General features: G+C 40.2%; 1 protein-coding gene across 5 annotated transcripts in view; it reads right to left on the bottom strand.

Moving 5' to 3' along the window:
- Window positions 1-254: 254 nt before the first annotated feature.
- LOC136020234 (core histone macro-H2A.1) overlaps window positions 255-22654 on the bottom strand; it is a 42915-nt gene continuing 20515 nt past the window's right edge. Inside the window, exons 4-9 of one of the 5 annotated variants that reach the window (XM_065691115.1) lie at window positions 21850-22047; window positions 19216-19323; window positions 11431-11521; window positions 7473-7562; window positions 4879-5053; window positions 255-565 (exon numbers count right to left, since the gene is read on the bottom strand). In XM_065691115.1, coding sequence (XP_065547187.1) covers window positions 400-565; window positions 4879-5053; window positions 7473-7562; window positions 11431-11521; window positions 19216-19323; window positions 21850-22047 — 828 coding nt within the window. In that variant the 3' untranslated portion in view covers window positions 255-399. Of the gene's footprint in view, window positions 566-4878; window positions 5054-7472; window positions 7563-11430; window positions 11522-12990; window positions 13091-19215; window positions 19327-21849; window positions 22048-22654 lie in introns of those variants that run through there. The other 4 variants (XM_065691111.1, XM_065691114.1, XM_065691113.1 and 1 more) reach the window with 4 other exon arrangements.

Genomic DNA, 22654 nt, shown 5'->3' with positions numbered 1-22654 from the left:
GTATCGATAAAGCACCACAACACAGTTACAAAATAGGGTTGGCCTGTTTCTGTCACAAGTAAAAGACTACGTACTCCTACCAGCTTCCTGCCTCAATCCAGACTTCATTAAAATAAAACTATAAAATCTCCTAGATTACACTAAGGTCAGATGATGCCTGGTATACAGTGCATTGACAGCAGTAATGCCAACTATCAGTGCCAACAGAAAACAGTTTAGAAAGTAAAAACAAACAAAAAAACCCCCAAACAAAATAAAAACCAACAAAAATCCACCTTTATTCCCCTCGATGAGCAAAATTCAAAATAAGGGGGGCTCTGCGCCACAATGAGTTAAGGATTTGGGGAGGATGAGGGGTAGAGGAAGGAGGGGGGGGGCTGGTACTGCAGCTTTCCAGGCTTAATTGGCATCTAGTTTGGCCATTTCCTGCACGTAGATCCCTATACTCTCGCTGTCAAAGAGCACGAAGTACACAGTCTTGATTGAAGAAGACATTGTTGACACGAAGTAGCTGGAGATGGCTTTCAGGATCAGCTGAGCAGCTGTTTGCTTTGGGAAACCATTTCTAGGAGAGACAAAAAGAAGAAAGGAAAATCAGGACTTGCTGACCCAGCTTTGGATGGTGCAGCCTTGCAGGGAATGTGCCAACTTCTCTCTACCACTGCACGGCTCAGTGGTTACAGCCTGGATTAGAAGATGCAAACTTGTTTGCTTAGACTTATAATATTCAAAATTCCCAAAATATGGATATAGAATCTATACACTTTAATGGGTTGAACCTTACAATATCTGATGGGTCAATTACTCTCACTTAACAGACAGGTAAACCAACAGCCTGAAGGGGTCAGGAAGCAGCTATAGATATCAGGGCTGCAGAGTCAAGCCTGCCCTGAAAGCAAGCCAACCATTAAAGAAGAATAAAAAGGGACAGAGAACTTGATAAGGAAAATGGAGCATGAAAATAAAGAGTACAAAATGGTTTTACCCCTACTAATGGTTAATAATAGAGCACAACATTTTAAAAGTTACTTGTACAGCCTTGCTGCAGGCTGGAAAGGAAAAGTGAGTTCTAGTAGTTTGGTAGCAAGAAACAGCTCTGGCAGCACCCTGAATCACTTCAAATGTGGTAACTCAAGTAAAGCAGCCCGAGTGATGTGGAGAGCCTCCTGGGTCACATCAAGCCTTGTCTGAATGGATCACTCTGACTTTACTGGGGCTGGGAAGCAGAAGTACCTGTGTCAGGTCTGACCTAAGGGACCTGGTGGCTTTTCTATAAGTCAGCCTCAGCATTATTTCCAACACTCCTTACATGCTTTTTAATTACAGGCTGATTCAATGTAAGTGCAGTCCTAAGAAAAAGATCTTGAAAGCCATCTGCTTCGTATTAGCTGCAGAGATCTGAAAACCAAAACCCTTTCTACTCCTCCAGCTCCTGCCTCCTCCTGGAGAAGCCACAGCCACACAGAATAACCCTCGCTGCTTTCCTAGAGGACAAAACTCTGCATGACTGAATTTCAAAGCTCACTGCCCAATTTGGGACCAGTTCTCACAAGCTTTTTCACATTTTTATCCAGCAGCCCTCGTCCAAAAGTTTTATCTAATCTTAGAACAGGTCAAGCACAAATAGAACGGTATGAACAAAGCCATGACTTGAACTCTAAGTTTTATAGGTCGTGGCAAACTCCTGGTAACTACACTGAATGAGGTCAAAAGCTCTGCTGCTGCATTACCCATGAAGTACTGCTGCCCACCGACTGGGGTTTCACTGCAGCCCAAGTCCTAAGTGCTCCCCAAACCACAGTGAAGCATGCTGCAGTAACCAGCCCGAAGGGGATGGGACACAATCACTGTTACGAGTGGGACCCAAAGAGAATCAGAATGAGCCCATTGAACATCACCTGGCTCCTCACAAAGCACTTATAGATGTATGGTGGTCAATACTCCCCATTATAAAGCATGTAGTATTAACACTGATTCACAGATTACACAAGCAGCTGAGTTTCTTGGAGTTTCCTCAGCAATTTGAAGAAGCTGGGCTAAATCCACCTCTGGCACTAACAGCCACCACATTGCTCAGCATTTGCTCTCTGAAGCACCACACTGATCACAAATGCTGTTGTACTCTCCTCCTCATTACATGCTGCAAGACACAAAATGAGAAAGGCAACCGGCTGTGTCATGGCCCACTTACTGCACATTACCTTACCATAAAATATACTCTGAAAGCAATGCTGTAGTAGTGCTGCCTGTAATGTGATATTATACCTGCTGCCTGAAGGTAATGCTTGTTATATTTCAAAAATGATGTCATGAAATAGCTCATGCTATTTCTTTCTTTTCTGAAAATGACAATTTATCTTTCACTGAAGAAGGGGAAGAAAAAAAAAGGCAAAAGGCATTGTGAAAAACCCTTGTACTCTTCCAAAGCCAAATGAGCTGGTCAGGGAGAATCAGCTGGGTGACAAGTTAACCAACTGAGAGCATAGTTTTGACATAGGAGCTGCTTCCCACTGTCAGCTTACCTAGAGAACAAGACAGACTCGGCATGCCTCCACAGCTGATCACTTGCTAGGTACTTATGAAGGCTGCATCCTGGCAAATAGTGAACAAATCTTCGAGGAATTTTGCTCCTGAGCAGGAATTGTCATGCAGGCCAGTATCAAAACCAGGGTATGCACTGCTATTGAATCGCTCACAGAGGACACAAGGCATCCAACTGCCCCTTCAGCAGCGTGGTCACCACAGGGCAAGTGAAAGAGCAGCAGCCTGGTCAGAAGGGGGCATGCACATGGGGAAGTCAACAATGTAAATTGTTTAGGACCACACTCCCAAAAGAAAGGAGAGTAGAAAAATGAGAAGGAAGGTGCTGACCATGTGGCCATGTGTGGGCTGCAAGGAACAGAAGCCTCTTGCACTGATCTAGTAGTGGTCTGAGTTAAACTCCTGTGAAAAGGCAGTGTGAGGCTTTACCAAGCTAGTGTCAATTCAGATCAAAGTCAGAGCCACAGGATGAAATCCCTACTCCAACGATGGTTTTACATTCAATCCCTAACTCTCCCTTTTCTCCTGCTGGCCCTACCAGACTGAACTCCAGGCTACCTCTGCACAGCACCCAACTTGTGCTTTCCACAAGTTGGCCGTAGCTGAGCATCTGGCCCACTGAACGCTACAAGTATGTGATTTTATTTCCCCCCGTGATTTATTTGAACTGCCCTCATGTAATCCCATTCCTCAACTATAAAAGAGAATGAAACTGTTTATGTGGGTTTATTGGGTGATGTCTGCTTGACAGATGTCTGTACTAGAGCAGCTGCATACATGTGGTGTCTCTGGCATTTGCTGTCTTTAAAAGCTTGACTTTTATTTTTCTTTTAATGCGCCTGACTTCATAAAGACAAGTCAAGAGCATTGTCAGAATATATTATGTTCTCTCCAAATTTAATTTATGCTTAAGTATCTCTAATTAAGAGGAAAAGAAAATACACAACCTCATCTATTTCTCAAGGCCTTTTGATTCCTCTCCATCGTTTAAAAGCACCACTTCAACTGGCTTGAGCGAGAACGATGTGCACATGCCAAGTGGAGGACTTCGCCTCAGATCTTGCCTGTCAGTAATCAGGTTTCATAACAGAATGTGAATCTAATGATTGTTCGGGGTTTCATCATCTTCCAATACCAATCAACTACTTCACAATGAGGGTTGGGAAGGATTCTTCCCTGGGAGCTCTCCAGGAAAGACAGGGAAGATACTTCACATAGTCTTGTTTTTAGATAACCAATTCCATAGTTGCTCTACAGCCTGTGGAGGAATAGAGTTTCTCCCAAAAGCAGTTCAAAGCTTCTCTTTGTACTGACTAGCCCATGAACCTCACAGCTAATTCAACTGGTTAGTACAAACCCTCTGCTATACTCCTCTACTGTTGCACAAGGTTTGCTCCTATTATCCTCTTAAAAAGACTCTCATGCAAATTAACCTTATTTGAAGCTTTGACTCACACAAGTTGCTTAAATTTATTATCCTTATTTATTATATGGAACTTCTACTTCTTTATTGCCATTCACCCAAAAGCTCAAATAGTGCTTTCTGCTCTAACCCAAGGAACAGGCAGGAATTAATCCAGTGCTGCAACACGGAACAATGGGAAGAATATTCTTCCTGTACCTCAGCCAACTCCTTTCATGGCAAATTCAAAGAGGGCAGTTGTGCAGGGTTAAATACACAACCATGTTGTTCAGCCTAGAGTTGGCCTCATACTGAGCCATCATTAAGGTCCAAGTGTTCCCTTCCCACCCCAAACCCAAGAGCCTCAGATTAACAGCATAGCCCATACCCAGACTCCACAGGCACCGAGCATCTTGTATAAAGCCAGAGGACCTTAACTTTAGACTTAGGCTTTCAAACACCACATCTTGAGAATCAAGGCATTTTAGCTTTGCTGCATAAGCGAACACTAAGTCGCATCTTCTGGCTATCCCAGGATAAACATTGCAGTAAGTTTAATTATGCACTAAAACTAGGTAAAATTGACCCCTTCATGTCCTCCTCTACATGCCAATTTATATGAACTATTTGTCTGAAAAAAACCCTCTCTTATAGTATCCTTGTTAGAAGTTTATTTTATGATATTTAACCTATTTGCATGCTTTAACATTCTGCAGGGATTACTATGAGACCTGCCTGAACTAGTGTTCATACTGCAAGCTCCACACACAGCTTGAACAAGCCTAGAAGAAGCATTTCATTTAGGGAATGGATTTAAACAAAGAATAAAGTCAGCATTGTACCAATGGGTTTGTACACGAGAAGGGACTGCAACATACGAGATGGCACTTAGAAAACGTGACCTATTTGGCATTGGGGTTGTGTAACAGCCTTACCTGCCACTGCCAATTGAAGGAAACGCAATTGATTTCAGCTTCTTTTCATCAGCCAGAGCCAAGCAGTTCTTCACCGTCTTTTCCAGCAGCTCCTCGCATTTGTCTGAGCCCCAGCCTGGGCTATTACAGTGGATCACAAATTTTGCAGGCAATCCATGGCCAGCACTGACAACAGCTAGTAAAAACCGAAAGTGAAACATAATTGCTTTCCTCTCCTTAGGATTAAAAGAGTGCAAATGTGATTAAAATCGCAAACAACTGACAGACATTCCTTTAGCCCCAGTGAATGTTTTAGATTACAAATCACACAGCCTTCAAATATAACAACATGATTACAGAGACTTTGTATTTTCCATTTCCAGCTGCACTTTGCTGTGGTAATTTATAAATCATAGCTATAATCGAGCTTATTTTCGAGAGAGCAAGAATTCATGGCTGACATCAAAGGAAACATTTAAATTGGGGTTTGTGCAAACCTGCGCAACGTTGAAGGAAAAAGGCAGTAATCTTTTAGAAGCTAAACCTGTTCAAGGGATGATCTTGCTTTGGTTCAGTTTATTGCAGAGCTACAGTAAGTATCAGGGTGCTGGACAGACACATAAAGACTTGTGAGACCTTCAGCTAAATACAATTTGTTTAGGTTGTATGTAAAAAGAAACCACACTACTCACAAGAACATAAACTGAACCTTCACAAACAGTCAGGCTCCTAACATGCTTTGGGATATAATTATACACAGCCACAAAAGTGTAGGGGTAAAATGGCAGTTTATGCCTTCAAAAACAATAGTAAAAATACCAATAATTTAAAAAATAATAAAAACTAAGGAGGTTTGTAAAGGTGCTTAGAGGGCAGAAACCCTCCACTCCATTCTGGAATGTTTATGAGGCATTTTGTTATTTAAGTGTAGTAGAAAAAACCTCTTGGAGCACAATCATCACATATGGATACTATCCTAGAGCTGCTGCAGGAATGAGAAAATAGACTTTGTCATATGCCATTCTGACTAGAGGTGAATCAGAAGAGTGCATTCTGAAGGACAATGGAAGCATGAGCATTTCTGTTCTGATGGGTTTGCAGATCCCCAACATGTTGAACAGCCTCACTGTTAAGCAATGTTAATTTGTCATAATGTGCAACTAAAATGTTGGCAGATTCAGAATACATCATAAATCCCAGGAAAAAAAAAAATAAATCTATTAAAAGCAGCTGACGTATCTCTAGTCAGACGTGAAATGTGGATAATAACTTCATCCTGCAATAATAAAACACTGTATTCACACACATCACCAACTTCACTATTTCTCAGGGACTGTTTTCTGGGGTTGTCATTAATTAACTCATTAGGATGCTGTTGAGGATAACTGTTCATTACCAAGAGCAGTTGTCCCTTAATACAAATGCAAATGCTCTGAAAGGGGAAGTTATGCTTCTGCTATAGAAAGAGACAAGCATGGAAGCATTCTGTGCCGGCTACAGTTACATTTCAGCTAAGGATCCTGATTATTAGTAGATTAAAGGGATATCTATATAATTGAGAAGTCTGAAAACTGGGTATCCATATGACTGAGAAACTGACACGTATCAACTCTTCTCTAGTCCTCCTACAAGTCCCTGCCACCCAGTTTCTCACAGTGCAGTGTAGAGCTCCCCATGAGATAAGACTGCCAAGCAGCTTCCACATCTGGGGGAACTTCTCTCTTCAACTTGCAACCTATTTGTAAGCAGCTGGATGTGGGCTGATAAGGAATATTGTACAGAACAAAAAATAAATAACTGATTCTACAAACTTCTGCAGGACAAAAATTCCAAGCAAAATGTATAAAAATTTTAAAAAGCCAGGGAAAAAATAACCCCAACTCAATGTATTAAGCACCAGAAGTAAACAGTTGTAATTTTTCCTGTCAGAGCTGAAGCCTTACATCTCCCCTTCAGCTTTAGTTAGAATTCGTTTACAAAACTGCGCACACTGTATTTATTTTTATAGCATAAACACAGATGGCAGAATCAGCCTTCTATATGAACAACATGTATCAGCAATTTCACAGATGGTGTAAAATTATATATCGCCATTACCACACTTTATTACTCATATAGTAGATTTTTCTCAGATATTACATAAATTTTGATAACTAGGCATCAAAAAGTCGTAAGCTTTTATAGTGATGATTTTGGCACTGACTAAACCAAGTGCCCAAGCAGATGCTGAACTTTAAGCACGTGCTGAAGTTCAGTGAAAGTGGGCAGCATTTCAGCAAAGCAGATGTTTAACAGAGTTGGACTCAACTGTTCTGAAAAATAAGTCTCATGAATTGCTTTTCTTAGTAATCAGTGTTCACTGTGTATGTGTATACCTGTTAAGAGACTGCTCTTACTAGGAGTATCGCACCACTTTCCTGGTAATGGTGACTTAAGATGCAACGCGTGTATATTAACTTTGGAGAACAGAAGTATCATGTAAGCCATAAAAGCTGCGTGCAGATCCCAAGCGTTGTATTAGTGCACTAGTAGGAGCTCTGCTGTCTGAATGCTGCAGACAGTGAAGCCAGGTGCCTGTGTGTTTTGGCTGCATGTTACCGAGCGCAGATCCTCACCTCCAGCTATGTCCAATGGCCCGTTCTTTTTGCGGAGCTCAATGACAGCTTCCACAAACTCCTTGCCGCCTTTCTTTTCCAAAGTGCTCCCTGAACAGAGAATGGTTATTTTACTCATCTGATCCCAGTTTCCACAGCAAACATGTGACTCATCATTATTTTATGACATTCCTCTAGAGTTTTCTACCCAAACATTTTTTTTTTGGGGACTGCAAAGTAAGATCTAAACCTTTTGGGACTTGAGAATTAGCTACTCATTAAAAACAACAACAACAACAACAGAAAGTAAAAACCAAAAGAGACAACCCTAACAACCCAAAAACCTCACATTGGTTTATCCCTTGCTAACATTCTCCGATTTCAATGTCAAAACATCTGACATGACATCCCTACCTCTTTCCTTATCACGAGCATCTGTTAGGGTGCAATGTTCCAGCAGGATGCGCTAGCTCATGAGTGGTCGAAGGTTCATAATTCCTTCCCCTAAGATTCATTTTCCCCTCTCTCTTACAAATTGCTTTAAAGAGCCATTTGCCACAATAAGAATTTGAAACTCACCTGTTCTTGGTCCCTGACCCCAACAGGTGGCACCAGGAATGAAACAGTCTCGTGAGTGCAGCGGGCTGCTTTACTTGGTAACTGCCCAGCTTGTTGAGCCACCTTTAACCAAGAGGAAGAGCCTCAGAAATAAGGAGAATCTCTAAGGAACATATTCCTCCAACGCACTTCTCTAACTACAGCTAAGGAGCTGGACAACGTCATTCTGGGAGGAGAAGAGCTGTGTAGTGTTTTGGGGCAACCAAAACGTATGCTGTTTACAAAGGCAGTCCATCACTAAATGGTTTAGATCTTATTTTGCAGCTCTAGTTGTAAATATTAATGTATATAAAACAGCCCAAGAAAGCATTTTCCTAACTACATAAGCATCCCACATAATTTTGCACTGTGCATATTAATTACAGAGGTAGATAACGCAAAAAGCGGTGATGTTTCATAAAGGCTCCGATTTATTACTTTGAAAACTGATTTCCATCAATTCAGAACTAGGATCTATAAAGATCTAGACATTCATTTGGTGGAACCCCTTACTTTCACTGATAAAGAAAGAAAACAAATGCATTTTCTGATGGAAGTGCACATACTATATGCTCAAGGAAGCAGAGCCCTTCCTCCAAGAGTCCGTTTACTAAATAGGGTTATAGCTCTAAGCACTAAGAGGACTGAAAGATGCTTTTGTTTTGATACCATTGCTAAATTTCTTCCAAACTGGAAATTAAATGTTGGAAACACCACATTCAAAAACTGACTCTGCGGCCCTGCCTCTATTTTGCTATTGGGAAGTTCATGCTTTTTGAGGTACAAAAGCTGAGGACAATTACAAAGGGTCTGTCTGTCTTTCATTTTGCCTTTTTTCATAACCATTTCATACTGGGTGCTTGCCAAAAGCTGGATTGTGAGGTCAGACTGTGGAGGTCAGAGTGTGATTTGCTTTTTGTGCTCATTTAAGCTTTTTTATAGAAATGCTTCAGTCTAACCTTATTCATAATCCTAAGAATTTTGTGAAACTCCAAGTTACCCATCCCTGTGCAGCTCAGATCCCCCAAATCTCTTGGGAAAGGCAATAACTGCTCTTTCTGTAGCAGCAAAGAGTCTTAGGAGAGTGCTAAGGAAAGAGATCCACATCAGCACGGAGGTGCCTAGATATGTGCTGCCCTTCCAAGGCAGGGACGTGCTGGGCGGCACGAAGCCCTGTGCTGAACCAGCCTGATGCAGCAGTCTTACACAATCACTCTGACAGAGAGGGGATGGGGAGGGAAAGCAGCAGTCTTCCATTCTAGTTATATCCCTGCTGTATGTATTTCCATACCATTCCTATTTATATTTGCTTATATTCCAGTTATATTCCCCTTGAGTCCATGAACTCAGATCAGTCCAAAACCCCATGACATGCATAATCCTTAATTTCTCTTGTTTCAAGGGGAAACATAATTAAGCCTTGCACAGAACCTAGGAACAGAAAAGATCTATTAAGTAGGTCATTTCTTTGCCATTGCAAAGCTGTTGTACATTTAATGGAATTTAGCCTAGTTTGGTTTAATTCAGTCCAGAAGGATCAGCTTTTTCCCTTCTACTGGGAATTAATTCATAATTAAAAGCAATGAACAACACTGTCAGTCTATTTCACTGAGCTCTCTGCTTGCAGATCTGGTCTATAGAAGAGCAAAAGCAGTGTTTGGTATGACTCAGTAAGGTTTTCTGCATTTACTCCTCAATTATGTTCTCTTTCTGATTAATAGCAAGGGTTTATATTGAAATTATATTTCAGAACTATGTTGTAAATTAGCTTCATCTGGGAAAGGACAGACTGTAGTTAAGCATTTTCCACTACATTAGCAAGTTTCTTGATGGAAGTCTTGCTTCACAGCTTCAAGGTTAGTAGCTTATTTGCTCACAGGCATAAATATGTGTCACTCCCATGAGAATAAGATCATTATCTCATGCTTTCCAAGCAGGCATTGGTATCAGTGTTGAAAACAGCGTTAGCAGAAATTTAGGCTCTAAAATTCTCAGGATAAACCCCCAGTACATTTAAATTGTTAGGGAAAAAAAAAACCAACAGAAATTAAAAAAAATTAAAAAAAAAAAAATTTAGATGGGGAAAAGTTAATCATTGGAAGCTAAGCATTTGTGCACTTCTATTCTTTCTTACAGCAGTCAGAGGCAACAGGAACCTACGCTAAGGAATGAGCAGTACAGCTTCAAGAGACAATTTTCTCTGTAGGGTAGCAAAGCATTTCTTTGTCAAAGAGTAGGAGGCACATGAGCTAAATGGGTCTGACTTTAGAAAGTTAGAACTTTAGACAGTTCTAGACTTCAGAAGTGTATGCTTCAGATACAGGGTGTTACGACACTTGTTTCAATGTCTTTGCATGATGTTTAGCCAGCCAAGTCACAGCTGTTCCTGCCCAACAGGCCATACAGAGCTACATTAGTCTACACGTTACTTGGAAAGTAGCCCCTTTGGAAAAAGCAGGAGTTGTGGGCCATGCCAGCTCTGCGGCAGGACATGTGTCCCGCTAACCAGGTACTCGAACAGGGCTGCAGGCGTGGAAGCAGACCATCTGTATAGCGATGATAAGGTTAGGGTGAGATGTAGAGCAGAGCCTGGCAGCTTAAGCATGGTGGGTCATCACCTTTACCAGTAATTCCACATTCAGCCCAAATGCTGATTTGCCTTCTCAAATTACCAAGGCAGTTCAGTTAAATTACTGCTACCCTTTTAGAAAGTCCTTCTAAATACCATACCTAGAGCAGGGTGTTATTAAGGGAGGAGTTACTCAAGGGACACTGGAGATACTGAATAGAGATGTCATGTTTCTATCATGCCTTCTCTCATCGGCGTAGCTTAGGTGTCTGATTGCCTGAAAAACATATGTAGCATCACTACCTGTGTGCTTGTGTGTGTGAGGACTGTTGACTGGACTATGGATATAATCAGTCCATAAACCACAAAAAACCTAACCTAAGAGTTCAGAAAATATGGATGGGTTAGATCCAGCATGTCAGATGTGAACATCTGAAACTTGGCATGGAGAGGGTGCACTGGAACTGGTTAGAAGTCTGAAGATCAAGACTCAAACCACATTCAAAACAGGCACTTAACATGTCAAACAAACAATGTGGTAATTCATTTTCCTCGGTCACATGCCTGCACTGAACGTACTGTTCCTGCACTTCAAATTTTGGCGGTGCAATCTACTGTTACTTCTGAAGAGTCTGATTTGATGATAAAACCCAAAAATGCCTACTGGGTTTGCAATTCTTCATTTCTTTTAATATCAGTCAGGACTGCTGGAAGTGAGAAATGAATGCAAATCTGCATAGCTACAACAAGCTTGTGGCTGCTGATTGACCATGCACACACATACAAACTCCGCAGCACTGAACTTGCCATTACCTACTTCACCACCGGTGTAGAAGTCAGAGTTTGTCGGGTGAACGACAGCATCACTGTCGATCGTGGCAATGTCAGCCTGTACAACTTGCAACTACAACAGGTAAACAGATGTATATCAACCACGTTGGACAGAGACCCAGCACAGGCTCTACATTTACACATGTACCAACGTCCATATTTTCCTACCTTTACATCTCCAAACCTTGCGCCAAAGGAGTATGCTGAGTTGTGTGTGCAGGTGTGTGTAGCGAAAGGGGTGTAGGGAACAGGAGGAGGAATATTGAGTATGACATGATCAAATAAATGTTAAAATGACAAGTCAGAGCAATCACATGAGATCATTTCCAAAGCTTTAAAATCAGCTAATACCCCATTTCACTTGGCAGTAACCTAGAACAACCAGTTCCCCACAGAGCATGACACTAAAATATGGAATCTGTTTAAAAAAAAGAAATTCAGGATCATCAAGCCAAACAAAATAACTAGTTTCTCCATTTTGTCAGCATCAATAAGCTGACAGGCACTAAGCTTCATATGGATAGGACGCATCGTTTTGTTTCTATAAATGACAGTCTCCTTCATATGGAGGAAACGGTATCTGCAGGCAGGGTTGTACTGAACGGGCTTTAAAAAACAGAAACGATTGTTCTTATATTTTAAAGGTTAAGGCACATTTTCTAGTTATGTGTTGAATGGCTGAGACACTTGTAAAAATGTACATATTTCTGGGAAAGGCTGATTTAAGTCTTTTCCTTGTTAAATTACTGTGTACGCTCCCATAGGAAACACAGTAGTAGAAGAATTATGGTGTGTATTCCATTAAGGAAGTTTAAAACCAAGACAGCAGCAGGTGTACTCAAATAAGAAAGGAATGCAGTACTTAATGCATGGCAGTTAATCTTTTTTTAACTTTTCCTGAAGAACAGACTTCTGTTGAAGAAGGATTTACTTATTTTTCAATATGGAGCAAGACAGAAGCTTTAGAAGCGATACATCCTATACGATAGTATCTACAAGTTCAGCGTTGGTATAACATCAGTATTTGTTTTCAGCTGAATGAAAGTGCCAAGGAGTAATTGAAGTGTAATGGAAATAAAACTATTTGACTGAATTAAACATGAAATTGAGGTAGGAAAGATTTGGGAATAGTTAATTATTTAATCAATCCTCTTTAGAAATATTTATGCCTACACTAAGCATCAGAAAAAAAACCCAGATTGCAGCGAGAATGGAGAAACTGCTTATTTTGAAAACAACCTGACAAAGAAGTATTTTAGTCCTCAAAGTATCCAAATAAGAAACCCCCCAAAATAGCTAACAGTCACATATGATCATTATGGAAAAGAATTTATGAGTTTGCTTTAACAGGCATCAAGACTAGCAATTGCTGCGAGTAATCAGATTTGGTGAAAAAGGATTTTGAACGTAGTTCTTCAACAAAACAGAACCTGCAGGATTTGAATTTCTGCTCTTTTTAAATATAGGAAGCCCTAGAGAGTAAATTCTGGGTTCCATAATTTCCATGTGACCATTAGTTGTGTCAACCCATGCCCCATTTACCTAGGTCATCTTTAAGGTCAATGTCAGCATTGGTAGGATTGATAATGGCCTCCACCTCGAAGCCGGCTAAATTACTGATTTCACTGTGAATAAGGTTCAGCTGAAAAGAAAAGCATGAGGTGGGAAATAACAGGACAGCTGGGAAATCACAGAGAAGCTGCAGAAAAGTGAGCTTTGCAACACAGATGGAGATAGCATCACTGCAAACAAATATGCAAAATAAAAGGCAGGTCATAAAGGAGGGTTATTATCCAAATAAAATTCAAACACAAGACTCAAACATTGTTCACACTGGGAGGGGGGGCACTAAAGGTATCTACTAACAAGGTCTAGTTTGGCTTTATGCTGACCACTATCAGATTGTTATAAGAGGGTATTTGTTTCTCCTCTAAGTACAGATGAAGGACACCCTGACCATTTCTTTAAGTACCAATTACAGGAATGTGCCATGACCCTTGGGCACTGAAACTTGGATAAACGATGCTGCTCCTCCTCCTTTAAGCCAGTAAATTTGAGAAAGCACATGTGTCTCCAGCAATGCCTCCAGCCTAACAAGGGGATGTGTTCCCTTATGAGTGGTCAACACATTCCATATTGTAGTTTTCATTTGCATTTTCATCTACAGCCTTTGGGAAGGGCTGGGGATGTCCCATAAGCAGGCATTATTATGCGCTTACTGCTGCTAGGTTTTATTTTATTTGCTTTATTTCCTTCTGTCAGCTACAAAAATAGAGATTCTGCCCCCATCCATTAATGCTCATGAGCTTCTCCCACTAACACCATGTATTTCAAGCATGCCTTTCAATTTCTGTCTGAACTGCTACAAAATTGGAAGGATTTCTCATGGGCACACAGTAAATTGAGGAAGTCAGCACAGATAATGTATTAGGAAAATATTCTTCCCTGTGAGGGTGTTGAGGCACTGGCACAGATTGCCCAGGGAAGCTGTGGCTGCCCCATCCCTGGCAGCGCCCAAGGCCAGGTTGGACAGGCCTTGGAGCAAGCTGCTCTAGTGGGAGGTGTCCCTGCCCGTGGCAGGCGGTTGGAACTGGATGAGCATTAAGGTCCCTTCCAACCCAAACCATTCTATGATATCTCGCATCTGTACTACCTGTTCTTAAAAGAATAAAAAGAATTAACGAAATATGAGGAAGTGCAGATTTCAACTTCTAACAACAAATTCTGAGCAAGACTTAACAAAATATCGTATAAAATAAGAAGTCAGTGAAAAAGTCAGACCAGCAATGGTAACAAACTGATCCTGCCATGTCTTTCTAGTAAGAATGCTTATTTGGAAGTAGTTAGAGGTGTAAAGTGACAGCCCAGCTTGCTTCCTACTGATAGTAGAGAAAGTTCTCATTCATTTATGCAAGCCTTGAAGCCAACTGTAGCTAAAGCCAGGCTTTCCTTCCAATCCCAAACCCACCAGGTTCAACCTCTGAAGCGTAATATTCAGGCATAGCAATTTATCTCATCAATAATAATTTTGTCTCTTGGTTTGTATCCCATGTTCTATAAAATGAACTCTTCAAATCTCCTCCTTGTGTCCCTTACTTTATTAATAGGGAATATGAACTAATTCATGGAACCAGTACAAGTGAATGGGTCATTTAAGGAGGCCAACATCTATGTATTTGAGTTTTATGAATAAATTGTTTCCATTTAATTCATGTGATTATATGAATTGACCTTCTTTCTCTTCTTAAAAGCCTGCAATTTCATGTAATTTGCAGATGGTGCTTGACTAAACTATGGTACCTCAAAATAGGGTTATTTTGGCTAAAAATGAGTGTAATTCAGCCCTGCTTTAAGTATGGATCTGTTGAGGAATTTGTAATAAAATCTAAGCAGGCTTGCTTTCCAAATAGCTTAGAATCCTTTAATATTTCACACATGGTGACTTACTCATACTGGAGTTTGAGTCTTGAGTTTGACTACAAGCAACTGCTGTTTAAAAAATAAGGTCAAATCAAATCAAACCAAAATGTAAAAAAAACCCCACAAAAACCAAAACCAAAAAACTTGATGAATTTTGAAATCAGAAAAAAAAAAAAAACGAAAAAAAAAAAACCAATGACAAAACACATGCACACACCAAAATACTGTTTTGTGGGGATTTTAGTATGTTCCTAAGCATATTTTGTTCATTTAGGTGATGCTCTGATTCCTATGTTCTACAGGTTTATGCTCCAGAATACTGGCTGCAGAGCATTTTGGTGTCAGACCGCTAACCTATCTCTGTGCCTACTCATACATGGGATTTACGTAGTAATTAGATGGCAATTAAAGTTTCAATTTAACAGTAACATCAAAAGGCTTTAAAAGCTGCTCATCACTGACAGTGAATGCTGTTCAATGTAGTGTTAGTGACTGCCCAAAACAAAATGCCCCAGAAGTTTTCCTATAGAATTAAATCCTTCAGTGTGTTATTGCTCAATTTTACTACCCAATAGTCTGAAGCACGTATTAAGACAGAAGTGATCTCCCCTAAAGAGCCACTTAAAACCGTATAAACAGGCATGACTTGCACATACATGTGCAGCAAAGAATGGATGTAACTTTAGGTAGCATTTAAATTGAATGTTAGATAAAATGCAGATGGTACTTAGCACATCCATGAATATTCTCTGGGCCAAGCCTTGCATTTCTTATTTCAGACAAAATTACTTTCAAAGTCTTGGGAGTGCTTCTGGTACGAGTTTCATACGTAAAACTGAAGATGCCTGTTGCAGGCAACAAGCTGAGGAGCTTGGAAATTCCAAACCCTAATGCTTAGGCTTGAGGCCTTACAATTCTGCCTCTACTCTGTAATTGTCTCAGGGAAAACAAACTAGCTGATGTCAGAACATCATGTTTCCATTGGGACATCACTTGTAGATGTGCAATCATTTCCGTATTAGCTAGATTTTAATGCTTAGTGTGGCACTAATATACTTCCAAAGGTGTAGCTGAAGGGTTTGTTGCCCTTTCCTGACCTCTAAGAGTTTCTAGTTGAATGCCAGCAAGATTTAATGATTTCATGTCAAGATTTAATGCAGTAACTACATTCGAAAAACTGCGTAATACCCAGGTTTGCAGTATTCTCATTTGTGTTTTCAGTAATTAAATCTGGGGATATTAGAAGCATGAAGAACTACTCTTGCAAATAAAACCCTTCCCTTCTGCAAGCTTGGAGCCAAGAAGATTTTTCCCATTAAACACTTCTGAATGACATGATCCTAAGGATTACTTTCTCCCTTCTCTGCATTTAGTCCATTATTTCCTGATCTAGCAGGTAGTGGTTTTGCAGCCCAAAGAGACACGCTGTAAAGGTGTCCAAAGACATCACAGGAGGTCCAAAAGGTACAGATTATTTGTTTGGCTGGGTTTTTCAGTCTCAGGTTTCTGTGTTTGCACTGCACTTTATTAAGAACACACAGAACATGAAAATCTGTATGTATAAACTCAAAAAAAAAATCAAATAACTATGACTAATATGAGTGGGTTTGCTTTTCAAATGGAAAAGTTCAAAGTGTTTTATCATATTAAGCTTTCCTACCATCACTGTGAAGAGTATCTCCAAGTGTGTCTCCATTATGCAAATGTGGAAGGCAACAGAGGGTGAGGAGATGATTTACAGTACCTCTGACTTGCCCAAAACCAGAAGCCAGAGTCATGGATTCCAGGCCTCCAGGTGAACCTGAACACACTATCCTCCCTATGCAAGAAACCAGTGTATTTCTCCTTCCCTCAAAATGCTGTTTAAAGGAGTGCAGGCTCTGCTGAACAGAAGGAAGGTCCTTCCCTTCTGCCCTCATGCTCTCCAAACAGGCAACACACACACATCTAAGGAATCAAACTGCAACTCTACTGTCTGCAATAACTACTGACAAAATTCTTCCTTCATTATGTTTATGAATACCTTGTGGCATTCATTTAAGACAACCCTAACAAATGTGATTTCTTGCTGTTAAGCATCAGATTTAAATTTAGACAACTAGTTTAAGAACCAAATATTACCTTTTTAAACAGCAATTGCATGTAGAAATGACTAAGCAGAAGCATTTACCTGATTAGAAGCCACTTGAGTTTTTATAGAGAACTGTTACATTTAATTTGTAGATTTGCCAAATAAATAGCATTTATTTGGGACTGCCAAGTGTCAGTTCACCAACAACCACCTTAGTAGGCTGCTAAACCTGCACGTAGCAGCAGATATCCTGTCACACCCGGGATCTCCTGGCCCATGCAAAACACATCTCATGTTTGGGAGCATTCAACTCTCCCCAGTTCCATGATTGACTGTTTTATCTTCATCTTTTTTATCACAAGAAAATCAAAATTTTTTGGGGTAGTTTTGAAAAGGCATGTTTTGAAATGAATTTCTGGCGAATGGTCTGAAAATATTCCTGGGAATAGGCCAGCATAGGGTGTTTTTTTGGTTATTTTAATGCTACATAAAATCTCTTTGATCACTATAGTGTAAAGGGGTTTTTGTATTTTAAGCTTTTCACATTTTCAGTCTTAAAAGAATTTAGGTTGGTCTCCACATGCTATTCTGGGGGTAAAAACTGGAACAGAGACATGAATACATTATTTAGTAGCTCAAGCAAGGCAAGAATTTCATTTTTAACTCAGAATACAGAAAATTCTTATATTTGTTAGACATAGCCTATCTTTAGATTTGTATGCTAACCATTCACTGCCTCTGAAGACACTTTCTGCCAGGGAATCAGAAGCAAACTATAATCTGTGCTAGACAAATGTGCTACACTCATCTCCACAGCACCTATGCACGCTCTATCCCTCAGAAAACAATCCATTGCATTTAGAGTGTTCACTCTAAATGGAGGGGGTTTAATTTTTGTTACAAATAAATGCTAAAACCTGTCCCCCTCTCACATGAAGGGCTAACTGACCGCGAACCAGTACAGGGGTGGACATAACATTGATTTTTAATAGGGGGCTGCCCTCCAGGTGAAGGAGAAAGCCAAAAAGTCCATTTCCCAGTGCAAGGGACTCACTGGAAAGCTCTACAACAGGCACTGGCTTCGCTCATCATAGCTTAAAGCAGTCCCAGAGCTCATGACTCTTCCACTGAGGCCGACAGCAAAGCCCCACTGATTTGATGGGTCACTCTTGCTGGAACACAACACTAGGCGTTACTACAGGATTCCTATGGTAACTAAAAGCTGTTCAAAATCAGGTCCAAGAGTCTGACGCTACTTGCTTTCATGAAACACTAATGTGTTTTACAAGTTTGGGGTTCTGATTTAGTCATCAAACTATGTTCAAAACCAGCCCCTTAGCAGTAGTCAAACAACAACCCCCTACCATAGCAGCAATCTGGCTCTAGCTGTAAAATTCATTGTGGAAAACCAAAACTCTTGCAAAAAATAACAGTACTCTCATGCATGTTAAACCGAGCAAACAAACTGTGGAAGGGTAAATGGAGAACAACCTCAGCATGAAATAAAAATGAGTCAGAGGAGATGCATTCCACAATGGACAATGGCTCATCGTTTATGACTTACAACACAATGAGCTGATTACTGAATGATAGAAGAAAGATGCAGTTTTACTTCACAAAATTTTCTATCACAAACTAAAGGCAGGTTTCAAGATAAAAGACCAAATTAATTTAATGAATTGCCTCTTTAACTGGATCCTCTCTTTAAGCAGATATTTCTGTTAGACCACCCCATGTCCCAAAGCATATTCACAGGGAAGAAAGGATTGTTGATTTCTAGCTTTTCATAAAAAGCATCATTCATTATTACACAGCATTAACTTTTGTAAATAACAAAGCAGAACAAAACATAAAACCACTATTATGAACCAATGTTTAAAAGAGGTTTTGATAAAAACCTGGAAATCATTTCCATCAGCAATGAAGCGGGCTGCCCATTGGAAAAAAGACAGTTCATTTTTAGGATTAGCTTTGGCAGAAGGTTAGCTGGAACAATTCTGCTGTTATGAATAAGGTAAGAGATACAAGCACACAGGCTTGCCTTCTCTTTGAGTATTACGAAGCCATCTGAAGACTCTCTTGTATATTTTTAATGTGTTCTAAAAGTTGTTTCAGAGAATTGCTTTGTCCAAAAATTAACATACATCTCCTCAAGTGCTCAGTGGGGAAATGTCCATTGTACGTAGGTGGTTTGGGGAACGGGGAGGGGTGCAAAGGGGTATTCCCTAGGAAGCACTGAGAAATAGGTATTCATTTAGAAAAATGCTGGAGCATACCTTCTGTCCAAGAAACAGACTTTTGGTGGACAGGACTGTGAAACCATCTGCCGGAGTTCCCTCTGTTGTGCTGTCAGCACTGGCTGATTTGCTCACTTCTCCCTGCTTCTTCTTCCAAAAATATAGTTAATTAGTTAACTCAAGGCTGAGAAAAACAGTTTGATAACACTGATATATGACATGCCATAAATGCTCACAGGCAATAAAGCGCCAGTACAAACACCGGCATTTCGATTTTATCCTTTAGTCTAACTGAAGTGACTGATTACAGCTGAAGGAATCAATAGGAAAAGTGACCTCAGTGTCTGTATATCTACATAAGTCTTTTCTTGCCTATCACAGTGCACACTTCAGAAGACAGTTGTCTTAAATAAGAAAACAAACAGCCTGAAACTTTTAACAGATTCCTAATGGCTTGTGTGGAAAAAGATAACGTATTTGTTCATATGTATGAAAAGACATTCATTTTAAGGTAAAACCTGACTTGCCAGAGTGCAAATTCTCTCTCTGTGCGAAGAGAGGAGCTCCCAGATGTCACAAAGTTCTGTTTTAGAAATGCTGCTTTGTAATCTGGCCGCCCTTAGAGGCAGGGTCAGAAGAACACATCTACTTTCTACCTGCCTAGTAGTAGCAAATGAACTGAATCATTTTCTCTGTCTTGTTTAACACCGTCACCCTCCTTTATCTCCAGTAAAGCTGTAGTGGAGAGGGTGTTCCCCTCCACCACCATTCCTTTTTTCAACTGTATTCCTTAAGTAAAATAACAGGTTTCAGGAATGAAATGATTTAATGAATAGAAAGAGAATTAGGAACATTTTGAAAGGGATGTTTCATGGAGATAGTGAATTGACTGCTGTGGTTATAAAGTCAGTTTGTGCCAAAAATAATTTCATATTTTCAATAAAAATACTATTTATGATTTCATATAAATACTTGGTGCCTCAGCAGTACCTATGCTGAAGCTAAAAAGCACACCTGGAATATTAAGCAAGCCACTGTTCTCCTATTGGCCCTTTCCAAAGTATATAAACTAAATCTGTGGCTGAGCAACTAAAATGACTGATGCAAGGTATACTGGTGCTTTAGAAGCTGTAACCATGCTTTGCTTTACACAAATGTTTTGGAAATTAGATTTTCATGGGCTCTCTTTCAATTCCCCAGGAGTTTACTGTTAGCCAAATACCAATATAGTAAGCAGACAATACAGTTTATTGTGTGGAAGAAAAACAGAACCCCACAACAGACTTCCTGCTTTTGTAATCAAGTAAGGGGAAAAAAATTCCAGATTTAGGGAACTTATTAGTGCATGGTTATTAGAAGCACTGCACTTGAAATGTCAGCTAGTCTGTGTTCTAAGAGAGAAAACTAAATTCAACAGTTCAAAACAAGAGTGAAACAATCATTTGAGTGACCAAGTAATTAGTAACAGAGACACACAGTTCTGTTTGACCTGGAAGCAACTTTCCACATGCACTGTTCATTTCATGTGAAAATCATGTACTTTTCTTCCCATTTTCATAACCTATGGCTTGACAGTAGTTGTTTTGCAAAACAAACAAAAGATCCTTTCTCACACACAGACATTAGAAAGATTCCCTGTTCCTACAAACAGACTAAGAAAAAGGAATGAAGGAATGTTCTCCTCAGCTTAAAAATAAGATGCTATTCTTAGAAAAAAAAAAATCACATTTTGGTCCTCTTGTTCTTGCCCTCACCTCCATATTTCATTTTGAATGACTTTCATTGATTACTAGGAAATACCCCCTCCCCCCAAAAAAATAAACATGGAATAGTCCCAACTCTAACATACTAACAACAGAGAAGGTCATTTGTGGGACTTCAGCTCAGCCAAAGACATCCTGTATAGCCAACAATACAGTTTCTTTGATGCAGCTATCTGATGTTAGCAGTATTGCATCCTACTTCAGGGGTATTTCTCGCTCCTTGGGTTTCATCAAATCAGCTATGAGGAACCTTACACTAAACTAGACCAAACCAAAATGCCTTAAAAAACCCAAGCAACAGAAAACCACAAAACTTGAAAACAGGACTCTGTCATGCTAATGGCTGAGGGCATTGTTATAAGTGACTTAGGCTGTTGTTTTCATTCATCATTTAAAATTGCAAAATGCTGCTTTAGTTTGACTTTACCTGCTCAAAGAAACACCCCAACCCCGGATTCTTTGTTTCTTGCAGGCCCACAGCAATACCTGAACAAAGTCCAAGCCCGTGCACTCTGCCCAGCCCAATGCAGGCACTTGAACAGTCACAGCAGACCCGCACCTTTAGTCACTTCCTATGATCTTTTTGGTCATGGGTAAGGCATGACTTACCCTCCCCACACCCTTCTTCTGTTTCCTGGTGCCTTCAGTGTGTGCCCACCTAAAGGCTGCTTCATACAGTGTATTTACAGCTTGTCTGCAGTCTGTCCTGCAGACCTATGCCACTTCTGATGGCTGTCAGGGTTCCAGCTGCGCTAGGGAGAGGGCAGCACTCCATTCAGGATTTGCTTACACTGTACTGTCATCACTACTATCAACAACACATGGAACAGACCATCTACCCTACACATGCTGCTCCCTGCAGCTACTACTAGTAAGCTTGTTTGGGTTTAAAATGAACAGATTATTCTACCTTGGATTTCCTTGCCCCTTTCTTGCCGCCTGTTTTCTTTGATACAGTTTTTTTCTGTGATGGAGACTTTGCCTTCTTTGCTGGAGGTGGTGTGATGATGGCTTCCAGTTTTCCTTTTGATCCCCGCTTCTTTGCCAGCAGCTCTGGGTGAATATTGGGTAACACTCCACCACTGGCTATGGTGACCCCTTTCAATAGCTAATGAGAAAATATAAGAACAAGTTGTAGGTGACAAATTCCAGCATTTACTCACCAATCAATAGCAAATGACATTTACTGCAAACACTGCACATTGTCTTGAGATTTAACTGGTTCTTGCATGTTTTTCAACACATTGTCCTTAAAGAAGGAACATGAAATGTACAAAATGAACTTGATCACATATCAGATTTTAACTATAAAGGGATTATGTATTCTTACACACATGCTTGTAACTATCAGTGCCTCTTGGGCTCACATAAGGTCTGTTTCTGTGAAGCCATGAAATGAAAACTGTTACCCAGCTATGAGAAAACACGACAGCCCCAGGCACAGACGTGAGGGCAGCTTGTGAGAGAGAAATGGGATCCCAAAGTCCATCATACAGGACTGCAATGGGTACCACGCTGTGGAGAACCCAATGTGTGTCCTAACTGATGAATTTTCTTAAAAGTGTATTTTTAAAACAGACTTTTTTTTTTTTCCTTAAAAAGAGAAGCTTCAGCTATAGGGTAACATTCATACAAATCTCTATACCTGGAAATCTTTCTTCAAAAAAACTTTATGTAGTTAAAGAAAAAACTATCAAAAGTGTACAGCTCATTCA

The sequence above is a fragment of the Lathamus discolor genome, chromosome 10, assembly GCF_037157495.1.
Source record: "Lathamus discolor isolate bLatDis1 chromosome 10, bLatDis1.hap1, whole genome shotgun sequence".
Lineage (NCBI taxonomy): Eukaryota > Metazoa > Chordata > Aves > Psittaciformes > Psittacidae > Lathamus > Lathamus discolor.
Note: the sequence above shows the minus strand (reverse complement) of the source record. Positions and strands in the feature narration are given on the sequence as shown.